Source organism: Rattus rattus, chromosome 16 (assembly GCF_011064425.1).
Source record: "Rattus rattus isolate New Zealand chromosome 16, Rrattus_CSIRO_v1, whole genome shotgun sequence".
NCBI lineage: Eukaryota > Metazoa > Chordata > Mammalia > Rodentia > Muridae > Rattus > Rattus rattus.
Window position 1 is genome coordinate 12,838,462 of NC_046169.1, and position 13,372 is coordinate 12,851,833.

At 52.1% G+C, this 13,372-nt stretch overlaps 1 protein-coding gene across 3 annotated transcripts in view; it reads left to right on the forward strand.

Annotated features, from left to right (window-relative positions):
- Positions 1 to 13,372, forward strand: part of Snx8 (sorting nexin 8) — a 47,321-nt gene that overhangs the window by 30,958 nt on the left and 2,991 nt on the right. For 2 of the 3 annotated variants that reach the window (XM_032886934.1, XM_032886935.1), the window contains exons 4-10: positions 240 to 361; positions 3,019 to 3,099; positions 3,348 to 3,508; positions 4,270 to 4,378; positions 10,089 to 10,157; positions 11,659 to 11,805; positions 12,067 to 12,216. In XM_032886934.1, coding sequence (XP_032742825.1) covers positions 240 to 361; positions 3,019 to 3,099; positions 3,348 to 3,508; positions 4,270 to 4,378; positions 10,089 to 10,157; positions 11,659 to 11,805; positions 12,067 to 12,216 — 839 coding nt within the window. The remainder of the gene's footprint in view (positions 1 to 239; positions 362 to 3,018; positions 3,100 to 3,347; positions 3,509 to 4,269; positions 4,379 to 10,088; positions 10,158 to 11,658; positions 11,806 to 12,066; positions 12,217 to 13,372) is intronic. The other variant, XM_032886936.1, reaches the window with a different exon arrangement.

Genomic DNA, 13,372 nt, shown 5'->3' on the forward strand with positions numbered 1-13,372 from the left:
GCTGTACTCCAGCTGAAGTCCTCTTTCCTCGGTCTTCTGAGTGCTAGCTAGCTACACAGATGTGTCACACGCCCCACTCCCAGTGTTTTCCGTTGACACTGACAGACCTGGCCATCCCTGCACCCAGGTGTGTTTGGGAGCTCTGTTGCCCCGTGTTCTTAGCCTCGGGTGAGTTGCTTGGAAGCCTGCTCTGAGTGGGGGCCCTGCTGACCGTGTGGTGACCCTGTATTCTCCTCCAGCCGACAGGGAGTTCATCGAGGGCCGCCGGAGGGCCCTGAAGCGCTTCATCAACCTGGTGGCCCGGCACCCGCCCTTCTCTGAGGATGTGCTCCTGAAGCTCTTCCTCTCCTTCAGTGGCTCAGTAAGTGTATCCCTTGGTCCCGTCCGGGGTGGAATTCTGGGGTCTGAGTCTCTAGCTGCATTCTGTTTTTATTTGAGACCTGGTCGCTCACTCAGGCTGACCCAGCCTGGGCTCATGCTGGAGACAGTCCTCCTGACTCAGCCTCCCAAGTTCTGGGAGCCCATGCCTAGATTTTATTCCGTGAACCTGTGTTACTTCTCTTGTCTCCTGTCCCTCGTTTGAATGTTCAGAGTGAATTTGTTTGTGATCGACAAAACAAGGCTTCTTTCTAAGGTACAGCCTGGCATCATTTTAAAGAGGCCTCCTTGTGTGACCTGGAGGCTTTGTGTAGCTCTGGCTCTAGTGCACGTATTGAGAAGTTTTTCTTTCGTGGGGTTATTTATGGTGGAGTCCAGGGTGAGACAATGTGTGTGCCTGTGTTAGGAATCAGGGCCTGGTCCTCTCTAGACAGCACTGTGAACAGGTGGGAGCCCAAGGGTTCTTAATTGTATGTGGAAGGTTCCCACAACCCTTCTAGGTAAGCAGCTTCTGTGATGGGTGGGCAGGACAGGGAGGGGAGCCTCTGCTTGAATGGGCACCTGGGGCTTTCCGAGCCCTACCCACTTGCAGGGCAGGGGACATGGGCAGTCAGGAGTCAGCACAGTTTGTTTCGTATGCTTGTGTGTGTGGGGTGTGTATACATGAGTACTTGTCAGTGTGTGCATACTGACCCTAGAAGAGGATGTTAGGTGTCCTGTTTATCCCTCCTCACCTTACTCTCTAGAGACAGGGTCTTTCAGTGGACTTGGAGCCAGGCTGGCAGCCAGCAAGCCCCAGCCCTCCCTGTTTTCCACAATACTGGAGTTAGCGGTACCTGTGGCCATGTGCAGCCTTTCAAATGGGCTGGCGAGTCGGACTCATACTCCCATGCTCTAGCAGCAAATACTCTTATCCACTGAGCCATCTAACCCAGCCTAGTGTTTGTACTTGATTTTACTTCCCCATGGGCAGCCGGCCTCTTTGGGAAGGTCCTAGGCTTTTAATAAGTCACCCCTCTACCCCCTACCCCCCAGTTAACTCTCCACCTCCAGTGGATAGTGTAAGTGCTTGCAGCCTTGTTTCTCTTTGTGGTGCTGCCTTTGCACCTTGAGCCTCATGCATGGTAGGCACCTACCTGCTCTCTAGTGAGACTCTCCTAACCCTAGTGTGGCCTTCAAGCTGGGGTGCAATGGTGCTGAATTCTGATCCAGAATGAGGTGGAACCAGGAAGCCACCTACACTCCAGGCAGAGGACTAAGCATCAGGTGCTGAGGGTATACAGCCCTCTCTATGGTGATGGGAAGCTCTCATGTCTGTCTGTCATGGATGGGCGGGGTGTGTCTGTGATGTCCCTCTCCTCAGTTTCCCTTTTTGGTAAAAGAGAATTAGAAACCTTCTTAAAGCTCTCCACAAAGACTTAGCTGCTCACTATGTGTTTCTGTGTCTCCCAAGTGGCTCTGCCTTATCTGAAGTCTTGGCTTTGCCAGGGAGGCCTCTGTCCAGGACCACATGACAGGGCCTGGCCTGAGCCTGAGTACCCACTGTCTTTCCTTTCCTGCCAGCCCGTTCCTGCGTTCTTACGGAACCCTAACCCTAAAGATCTATTCACAGGAAGCAGTCTCTCTCCCCATCCACTGCTGCACGGAGTGTGGAAGGTGTCGTGGCCCCATGTCTGTCTCTGGGGTTTATGCTGGCCTGTTGTAGATGGAACTCTGGTTTTGGAGAGGGCTTCACTCTGTCTCACAGGTGGAACTTGCTGTGCTACTGTCTTTCTGTCAAGCTTTTCTTACAGTTCAACCCTGAGCAGAGTCTCAGAGTCTGTGAGACAGCAAAGGGAATTTTTCTGGATTCTGGGATGCCGGTGGACCAGCACATGCACAAAAGCAAGTTTCTCTTCAGAAAGGACTGCATTTGTTTCTATGTTTTTTGAGACAGAGACTGGAACTTGGAGTAATCCCCCTGCTTCAACCTTCTGAGTTCTGGGATTACAGGCATGCACCACCACACCAAACTCCTAAGGAAGCTTGGATTTGTCTGCTCCCTCTCCTCTCTCCCTTTTAAGTGTGTGTGTGTGTGTGTGTGTGTGTGTGTGTGTGTGTGTGTGTGTGTGTGTGTACACGCACACATGCACATGCCTGTGCTGTATGTGTGTGGTGGGGATGCAGATGTGGATGCCCGTGTGCGTGTATGGAGGCTGAAGGAGGACGTCTGGTATCTTGTTCTATGACTCTCTGCCTTACTCCTTTGAGACAGGGTTGCTCACTGAACCTGGAGTTATGTTGACAGCCAGAAAGCCCCAGCCACCTGTCTCCATTCCCCAGTGCTGGGTCACGGGCTTCTGAGGCAGCATCTGGCTTTTTTTTGTGGGACCCGGGGATTCTGAATCAGGCCTTCATGCCTGTGCTACAGGGCGGTTCTGAAGCATCTCCTCAGCCTCACCTTCTTGAAGCAGGGTCCTGTGTATCCTAGACTGGCCTGGAACTCTCTTTTCTCCTGTCGGGGTCTCCAGTGCTGAGATCACAGGCAAGCATCACCAGGCGTAGCTCCCGTGTCAGGTGGACTTCCAAGGAGCTCGCTTGTTCCTCAGCCGGGTGTCATTGCTGGCAGGAGAGCGTGAAGCTGTCTCTTTCCTCTTTCAGGATGTTCAGCACAAGCTCAAGGAGGCGGCCCAGTGCGTGGGAGATGAGTTCACGAACTGTAAGCTGGCTGCTAGGGCCAAGGTAGTTTTCTCATTTTGGCTATTCTTTTCCCTCTTAAGCCGAGGAATGGTAGTGCTAACCCTTGATGATCCTCACGACGCCTCAGTTGGGTGGAGGGGATCATGCCATTATCCACCACTTGTCCTTCCTTGTTGGACAGACTGGCAGCGGGGTTCGGCTTGAGGCAGATGAGCAAACAGGTTTTAGGGTGTCTTCTCTCTGAGACTAATCGGCAGGCCACTGTCTCTTTTCTTGCCATCTTTTTCCAGGACTTCCTCCCAGCTGACATCCAGACTCAATTTGCCATGAGCCGGGAGCTGATTCGAAATGTCTACAACAGCTTCTACAAACTTCGAGACAGAGCTGAGCGGATTGCGTCCCGGGCTATTGACAACGCTGCTGATCTTCTCATATTCGGGAAGGAGCTCAGGCAAGTGACTCTGTAGGGACTGTGGTATTAGTCAGGTCAGGGGCAGGGTCTGGTTACCATCCTCACCCTTTGCATTGCAGGAAGGGGAAAAGTAGACCAGTTGGTGTGGGAGTGGGATAGGGTCAGACAGAGGACTGGGTCTTTACATTCCGCCCAGAGTTTTCTTCATACAGTCCTTTTGGTACCTGTCACCCTGTGAGAAAGTGCCTGCGATTGCAACTTAAGGAGGAAAGAAGGGTTGAGTTTTGGCTCATGGTCTGAGCATACACAGTCCGTCATGCTGGAGAAGGCAGGCATAGTAGCAGGAATGTAAAGTGGATGTTCACACTGCGTCCTCAGTCAGGAAGCAGAGAGAGGCGAATGCTGGTGCTCAGCTCACTCTCTCTCTTTCCTATCCAGTCTTGGATCCCAGACCAGGGAATGATGCTACCCTCATCTGCCCCCATGTTGACAATGTTAACCCAGCACAAATATAAAAAAGCTTGTTTGCCTTGGCAAGTTAGCCAAGGGCAGAACAAGTTTTCTTTATGGTATAGTAGGGCCCACCCCCAGCCCCAACACATCCCCACCCCCACATACCGGGCACTCAGGCCTTGGGGTCTTGGCAATAGCATGGATTTCCTAGATTCTCACCTACTTGTAAACGTCCCCACCCCACCTAACCTTTCAAGAATCTCAGACCCCGCCCTGGAGTTCCGCCTCTCCGGGAGTGCACATCTAGTGAAGGGACAGGCAGGTGAGTGTGTGTTCTGTCCCTGCAGTGCTTTGGGTTCCGACACCACCCCTCTGCCCTCCTGCGCTGCTCTGTACCTCAGCACATGGTGCCTGTCCGTGGAGTTTGCTTTGCTTGCAGACAAAGCTGCACAGCAGGTGAGTGTCCTCCTCCTCCATGGGTCCCAAGTCCCAGAACGCGCTGTCCTGTGCGGTGGAGCGCCTTTCGAGTAGCCTGGCTTTGAAGTCCTTATCTCTGTGCTGATGACCTTCCATCTCTGCTTGGAGACTGCCTGTGCCCATCTGTTCTGGCGCCTCCCCCTGAGCCATTTATGCTTCTGAGGAGGCCACTGACTGAAAGAGTTTGGGTCCTTGTCCCCAGCCCTGGCCTTACTGAGGTTAAGCAGATCTGTTCTTGGCGCTGTAGTCTTGTACCTGCAGTTTGCTTCTGGATGGACCACATATTTCCCATTGTGCCAGCTTGTGCTTGGCAACCAGTGACTTAACCCATTGGAATAATAACTAAGCCCTCAGTACCCAAAAAACCTTCTTCCTCTACATAGAGAGTGCTGTGCTGCGTATGCAGGAGCTGGGCTTAGTTTGATTTTTTTTTTTTTTTTTTTGGTTCTTTTTTTTTTGAGCTGGGGCAGGGAGCTAGGCAAGCGCTCTACCACTGAGCTAAATCCCCAACCCCTTAGTTTGATTTTTGTTGTGTGGAATAAACACAGGCTGTAGCACTGAGCCGCCCCTCAGCCCGACACTGAGGATCTAACACTGAGCTGCTTCACCAGTGCCCCCCACCCCTTTTTTTCTTTTCTTTTGTGGTCACTGTTGTTGAGACAAGGTTTCACTAAGTTTTCTAGCCTTGAACTTATAATGTTCCTGCATCCGTCTTCTGAGTAGCTGGCACTGTCTGTCTGGGATGCCACTCCAGCCATGGTCTTGAAGACATTCTTGCTGAGACTCTGCTCCCTGCCTAGTTTTCAGTTCTGTGCCTGGAATGTTCCACCTGCTGGGGACTTGGGGACTTTTCTTAGCACCAGCTGGAAGCTCAGGTGCCTGTGAGGTTACCATGGAAGAGGGAATTTGACCACTTTGCTTGTGCGGAAAGCCCCCAATATTTTTCCTCTTCTGTTCTCAGAGGTGGTGTGTTCCCTTTAAAAGTGTGCCTATGTTTTTCTAATGTACGTGCAATGCATGTGTGTTGGTTCATATGTGTATAGGTCCACATGTATGTGTTCACATGTGTCAGGAGACAACTTCACATGCCATCCTCAAGGATGCCATCCACAGCCTTGGAGACAGGGCTACTCATTTTCCTGGAGTTCACCAGTTAGGCTAGACTAGCTAGCCCTCAAGCAAGCCTTAGAGATGCTCATGCCTCCTCCCAGCACTGGGAGTACAAGTGAGAACCTTTGATGTGGATTCTGAGGTTTGAACTTGGGTCCTCATCCTTGCAAGGGCAGCGTACACTGTGTGGTCTCTCCAACTGGCATCGTTGCTGTCTTCTTCCTTGTTAATTAGAAAAACCATCTTAGCCAGGTAGTGGTGGCCACATCTTTAATCCCAGCACCTGGGAGGCAGAGACGGGCAAATATCTAAGCTTGAGGCCCACCTGTTCTACAGAGCGAGTTCCAGGACAGACACAGTCACACAGAGAAACTCTTTCTCGAAAAAAAAAATGTATGTGTGTGTGTATATGTGCACATGCATGCACATGCCTATGGAAGGCAGAATCCTTCGTCAGATCCTAGGAAGCTGGGATTTTAGTAGATTATGCGCCACCTGTGGGTGCTGGGACTGGACCTGTGTGCTCTGCAAGAACAGCAACGGCTTTTGTCAGCAAGCCCTGTCCCAGCCTCTTACTCAGGCTTACTTAAGTCAGTCCTTCCCACTCTAGCTGCCCCTTTCTAAGGCAGGGAGGCCCAAGGCTTGAGGTGTCAGGGGTGTGGCAGGGCCTGTGCTTTGTAGCTTGTGTGCCGTGGCTTTGCTACAGTAACTTTGTGGCTTATGTGCCGTGGCTTTGCTACAGTAACTTTGTCGCTTGTGTGCCGTGGCTTTGCTACAGTAACTTTGTCGCTTGTGTATCCTGGCTTTGCTACAGTAACTTTGTCGCTTGTGTGCCGTGGCTTTGCTGCAGTAACTTTGGTTCTTGGACCTCAGCTTCCCCATTGCTCATATGTAAGAGGGTGGAACTAGACCATCAATGCAGCTTCCATCTGTTTACATTTGTGTGCGCATGTGTGTGTGCATGGGTGCATTTTGCACAGTAGAGGTTAGAGGACAGCTTTGGAGAGCCTGCTCTCTCCTTCCCCCTTGTTGAAGCAGGGTTCCTTATTTCTGCAGTGCTGTACACTCCAGGGTGGCTGCCTCAGCTTCTGAGTGTTTTCCTGTTTCTGGTTCCAGGTTTTCATGTGCATTTGGGGGTTGAATCACGCTGTCGGTCTTGGCGCACTGCAGGTGCTTTTAACCACTGAGTCACCTGACTGCCCCAAACTATTTTTTTCTTTTCTTCCTCCCTTTCTCTCTCTTCACCTCCCCCTCCATCCCCCTTCCTTCCCTCTCCCTCTCCCTCTTTTAGAGACAGGGTCTCACTGTGTGACCCTGGAGGGTAGCCCTGGACTCCTAGAGACCCACCTGCCTTCCCCTTCAAATGCTGGGATTAACAGCTGTACCGCCATGCCCTTGCTGACCATTTTCTTTTTTAAGCATACATGTGTGCATGTGTGCCCCCTTGTGTGCGTGCGCCATGACATGCTTGTGGAGGCCAGAGAACAACTTTCGAGGTCATTTCTCTTCTTCTGCCCCTGTGGGCCCTGGGCATTGAACTCGGGTCATCAGCCTTGGTGATGAACTTCTCTATTGGACTAACCTGCTGAGCCCTCTTACCAGCCCCAGGCTTCTTTGTTTTATCAGTGTAACTGTCCTGCAAGCCCTCCATACTCAGCAGGAAGCCTCAGCCCAGGTGCCGGGTCCTGCACAGCACAGGACGGCTATCTCTAGATTCCTAAGGACTCTCTGATTCAGCTGCCTGTGCCTCCATTTTGAAGCTGGTGTATGTGTCTGCAGTTCCGGATGGCGAGTGTGTAGCTTGAAGCTCCTCCCAACGCTGTGTTTCTTTGACACTTGACTTCTCTATTGTAACTTACCTTAGGGGAATGTACTGCTTCCTGGGTTCTTCTCCCAGTCCTTATGCTGAAGTTAGTGGGATTTTGTTTTGCTTAGTTTAGGGTCTGAGATTTCGAGCGAGGGGTGAGTTCTCTCTTTGTTCTTCTTCTTCTTTTTTTTTTTTTTTTCTTTTTTCTTTTTTTCGGAGCTGGGGACCAAACCCAGGGCCTTGCGTTTGCTAGGCAAGCGCTCTACCGCTGAGCTAAATCCCCAACCTCTCCCTTTGTTCTTGAAGCTGGCCTGCTACTCACTTTATAGCTAAGCCTGGCCTTGTACCTATGGTCCTCCTACCTTGGCCTCCCGAGTGCTGAGATTACAGGCGTGCACCAACATGGCCGGCTTGGTGTGTGCATGAGCCCAGAGCTCAGAGGAGGCTGTAGGGAGTCTTCCTTCATCATCATGCGCTGCTCCCTTGAAACAGGGGCTCTCACTGCACCTGAGCTAGGCGTGTGGCCAGCAAGCCCCTCTGCTCTCTGCCTCACAGCATCTGGGTACAGTTGTGCAAGCGGCCAGTGAGCTTTACACGAGCCTGGGGATCTGCACTCGGGTCCTCATGCCTGTGTAGCAAGTGCTCTTACCTGTTGAGCGGTCGGTCACTCCAGCCTCCCTGTGCTGTGTTTCTTAAAGGTCCGTGCTTGGATTGTCAGGGTCTCATACACACAGATGGGCTGGGCTGGCCAGTGAGCCACGCAGGACAGCCAGAATCTCTTTCCTGACTGTAGCGGGGACGCAGCCCCAGCCTGTCATCTAGGGCAGGATGACTATGCTAGGGGTGTCTCCCTTTCTTTTTTTTTTTTTTTTTCGGAGCTGGGGACCGAACCCACGGCCTTGCGCTTGCTAGGCAAGTGCTCTACCACTGAGCTAAATCCCCAACTCGGTGTCTCCCTTTCTTGTGTTGTCCTTTTCTGTCATTACTGTGTGTGGTGTGTGCCTGTGTGTGCTTTGCATGCTGTCCTTCGGCTCACCTTTTTTCAGTTTTAAAGATTAATTTATTATATATGTGTGGATGTTTTGCCCGCTGTGTGTCTGAACCACATGCATGCCTATTACCTGCAGAGGCCAAAAGACGGCAATGGATCCCATAGGACTGAAGTTACAGTTCACCGTGAGCTGCCACGTGGGTGCTGGGAGTGGAACCCAGACCCTCTGGAAGATCAACCAGTGTTCTTAACTGCTGAGCCATCCCTCTAGCCCCTCCATTTTTTAAAAGATAATTAGGACAGGGTCCCAGTGTATATCCCTGGCTAAACTGGAACAGACAGATCTATCTGCCTCTGCCTTTTGAGTTCGCCACCACACCTGGCTCCATCTTGGGTTTTTTTTTTTTTGTTTCCTGTTTTATTTCTGTTTTGAGATGGCGTGTCTCACTGAATCCGGGTCCCTCCAGTTCAGTTAGACTAGATAGCCTGCAAACCCTCAAGCTCCTAGGTTTGTCCCATTGTCATCTCCCCAGCCCTGGGGTTACATTAAGCATGGTACCTTGTCCTTTCTGTGAGTGCTGGGCATTCGAATTCAGGACCTCCCATTTGCATGGTAAGCAATTTGCTGTCTGGGCCTTCTCTCTAATCTTCTCTCCTTACTGGAAAACCTTCGGCTCACCTGTTCTTTTCCTGGAACTTGTTACTTAGTATCTGAGCTGGCTGCAGGTGTGGGGTTGAATTACTCGGGAACCTCACGATTTAGTGGACTGAAGCTTAAGGGGGACGTTCCAGCGTCTCCCTGAGATGGCCACGTCTGACTTAATCCCGTGTTTCCATGAAAGTGTCTTCATTTTCTGTCAATCTTCCACCTCCTCTTCCCTACACGATTCTCCGTGCACCAGTGGATGTACAGCTTTTGGTTGGGGTGAGCATATATTTCTTGGCTACAGCTGGAATACTAGGAGCTTTAGGCATGTGTTGGCTGGGACATGTGTACGTGCATACACATGGGCATACGCACATGGCTGTCACTGTGTCCCAGAGTGCTTCAGTGGCGTGTACGTTGGAGGCCGGGTGGCGTCTGGGCCCCTGTTGCTCCTTCTTGTCTCCATGGTGCCATGGATGAGTTTCAGTGGTGGGCCTTCCTTTCATTGCCAGATATACAAACAGGGCTGTCTGCGTGGCTGTCTACATGTCACAGCTATCGTGTTGCCTGTGTACAAAGTCCTAAGCCTGTATCCTCCATCCCATCCTCCCCTGCTTTGGCTTCCAGCGTGGCTCTTCCTTTGCCCTGCGCTGCCTGGGTTCACTTCTCCACTCACGCCTCTCCCATACCAGGTCCTTTGTGCCTCTGTGGTCTCCCCACATCCCTTCCAGACCTCTGTCCCTATTGTTAAAGCGCCTCTCTCCCAGCATCCTTCCTTCCTCTGTCTCCCCTTTGGACACACGTGGCTTCAAAGAGAAGCTGGTAGGTAAGTGTTGGGCAGAGCGTCTGGGGCCAGCATGAGGCGTGGCTCTGTCGTGCCTGTGAGACACTGCATGTGGAAGGTCTGAAGGAGACAAACCAGTGGAGAGGGCCCTGCCCTGTCCTCATAACCTCCAGGTTTGAGAGCATCTCTGTCTTCACCTGCAGGGCTCTCCCTCCGGGAAACTGGGCCCTCCTGAAGCCTGGGCTGGTGGCTCGAGGAGGAGAGCTGCCAGGTAGTGGTTAGGGGAGTGAGGTCTCTAGGGGGTGCTGGTTCCTAGGTGCTGTGTGTCAGTTGACTCCTCCTTGTTCCTAGGGTAAGAAGGAGGAGAATGATGTGGTGGAGAAGCTGAACCTCTTCTTGGATTTGCTGCAGTCCTACAAAGTGAGTCTCCAGCGTTTCTATCTGACAGTGGCCTTGGGATTGATGATGTGAGAGCGAGGCTCTGCCGGGCGGGGACTGACTGTCATGTGATTTGCTTGGCTTTCCTGGGGAGACTGTAAAGTCTCTGTCCCTGGAGATAAGGCACAGGGGATTCTGCTTACATCAGCTAGTGAGGTTCCTGGGACTGATCCCAGAAGCAAGGGTGGCCTGCAGGTGGCTGCTCCCTAGAGTGTGGTCTTCCTCCCCACTCAGACTTTATCTCTCACTTAATCTTGTGGAGATCCTGTGTCTCCCACCCTCCATAAGAGAGTGTTAGCCGACCTGATCTCATGAGGGGCTCACGGGAGTCATCACAGCTGCTCTCTCTGCTTCAAGATAGGCACATCCGACCAGAAGGAAACCTGTCTGCATGAAGGTCTCCTAAGCTGGCTCAGGACTTCTGCTAGCACCCCAGGAAGCTCCCAAGTTGAAGGGGAGATAGATAATTGCAGTGGGTGGTAGGAACCAAGATACATGAGTATCTGTGACTGTCAGGTTCTCTGTAAGTGACTGGGGCTCTCCCTGTAAGCCTCACATGGGCTTTGCTGCTTCCCATGGATGAGGGCTCCAGGAAGCCCGGCTGAGCCTACAGCCAGGGCAACTACAGAAACCTTTATTACTGAAGAGCTTCAGGAGAGCCAGCCTAGAGCTTACAGGGCTTGGAAGAGTTTGCTCGGTTGACTGGGCCGGTAGCATGTGGCTTCTGCTGTTCAGGGCCTTGTGTTTCTAACTTGCATCACCGTGCCTGGCCTCCAGAGGTTTCTGTTTGGGGTTGAGGGCCCCACCAATTGATGTCAGTATCTCTTCTTTCTTGGGTACAGTGTCCTACCACCAGTGAGACACTGGCTATCTGAAGTTAGTTGTTATGAGTAGTCTGAGGTTCGGGGCTGCCGCAGGGCCCTAGACTACAAATGCCTTCTTTGAAGGGAGACTCATTCTTTGGGCCTGGGGTAGTTCACAGAATAACCTGAGCCAGATAGGATCTGAATGGGCTCAGCTCTGCACCAGAGTGTGTATGCAGCCATTTGTCTGTCTTGTCTAATTATTACATTAGTGTGTGCGTGTGTGTGTGTGTGTGTGTGTGTGTGTGTGTGTGTGTGTGTGTGTAGATCAGAGGACAGCTTGCAGGAGCCAATTCTTGCTTTCCACCATGTGGATCTTGAAACTCACACTCAGATCATCAGACTTGGCAGCAAGTACCTTTACTCACGGAGCCATCTTGCTCTCCCCCTCCCGTCACCACCCCCCAGCCCTGTTGGACTCTTTCCTCTTTCTGAATAGGAGAAGCCAGTCCTCCCAAGTGCCCTGGTAGCTTACTACCCATCAGCACGAGCCCTGCTAACTGCCTCTGCTCTCTCCTTTAAGATGGGAGGTGGGAGCTGTGAGAAGGTCTCTGGCTCCTCCGGGCTCCGGGTCCCTTTAGGATTTGCTGCAGTAGGTGAACATGCCTCTCTCCCTGAAGGACCTGTGTGAGCGGCATGAGAAGGGCGTGCTTCACAAGCATCAGCGAGCACTGCACAAGTACGGCCTGATGAAGAGGCAGATGATGAGTGCGGCACATGGCCGAGAGCCCGAGTCTGTGGAGCAGCTGGAGTCTCGAATTGTGGAGGTGAGCAGCAGGCAGGTATCAGGAAGCAGCTGTGGACTGCAGGTAGAGTGAGTTGCTCTGAGCGGATTGTGGGTATCCGGAGCGGGGCTGGGTGTGGCAGAGGTGGGAGCTGTCCCAGGTGCTCAGCAGCTGTACCTGGCCTTGTATTTGCTTGGTGTTCACTCCTGTGGAAGTGAGGCCAGGGGCCAGTGCCCAGGCTCAAAGCAGATGCGCTGTACCACATCTGAGGGTCCTGTGCACAGAACGCTTCTCTGCTTGCAGCAGGAGAACGTGATCCAGACTATGGAACTCCGAAACTACTTCTCCCTGTACTGTCTGCACCAGGAGACTCAGCTTGTCCATGTCTACCTGCCTCTCACCTCGCACATCCTGGGGGCCTTCGTGAACTCCCAGATCCAAGGGCACAAGGAGGTGAGCCACCCCTGCTCCCATTGTCACTAACACCATCCTGTCTTCAGGTTCCTCATGCAGCCAGTGACCTCCAGAATAGAGCTGATACCCATTGGCCTGGACAGGTCCTAGTTCTCCAGCCTCTTGTGTATGTAGCCAGAATGACTTGGCAGTGGGATCAGAGAGATGCCAGGAAGTTCATTCCCTCTAGGAGAACTCTAGGAGTCAGAAAAAGCATGGAGACTCTGTGAGCCCTGTAGCTGAGAGACAAAGGTGGTGGGAGTTAGTGTGGCTGGGAACACGAGGACTTACCCGGAAGTCCTTTTAGTCCTTTTACCTGGAGTGGGGGTGGGGCAGGGAGAATCATGACTGAGTCATGCTTACCCTGGGATGCTTACCCTGTGCAGGGGGCGGAAGCCCTAGGGCCTCAGCTCATGGCTTTCACACTTCGCACTTTACCCAGCGGGAACTGCAAACGCAATGTGTAATTTTTGGGGGTAGGGGTGGGGGATGTAAAGTTAATGCCCGCCCCCAACTGGCGTGATTCATTGAAGCTCAGGATGATGAGTAAAATTAGTTCATGTGGTGGGGGACTCCATACAGAGCGGTGGGTGTTTACAGAGAGCCGAACTTCCTCTTCTGAGTTATCAACTCCCCACAACCAAGAGCCTATTTTAGACCTTGAACGTTATTTACTCATTATCTATGTGTATGTGTGAGTTTATGGGTATCATGTCTGCAGGAGTGCACAGGCCAGAAGAGAGTGTCCGATCCCCTGGAACTGGAGTTATATACAGTTAGCTGTGAGCTGCCATGAGGGTGGTGGGAGCCAAACCCAGGTGCTCTGTGAGAGCAGCCAGCGCTGTAACGTCTGAGCCATTTTTCCAGAGCATCCTGCCCACTTTTGAGACAGGCTCTCACCATGTAGATAGACCAGGCTGGTCATGATCCACCTGCCTCTGCTCCCTGAGTACTGGAAGTGTGTGCTTCCACACTCTCAGCCATTTCTTTTTAAACCCCCCCTTTTGGTTGGTTTTATTTTTGTATGCATATGTGTTGTATGTGTGTATAAATGTTTGCATGTGTATGGGCATACATGCATGTGTAAGAGAACATATCTGCGCATGTGTGGAGGGTGTGGGCTGATGTGGGTAGTCTTCCTGGATCATTCCTTATC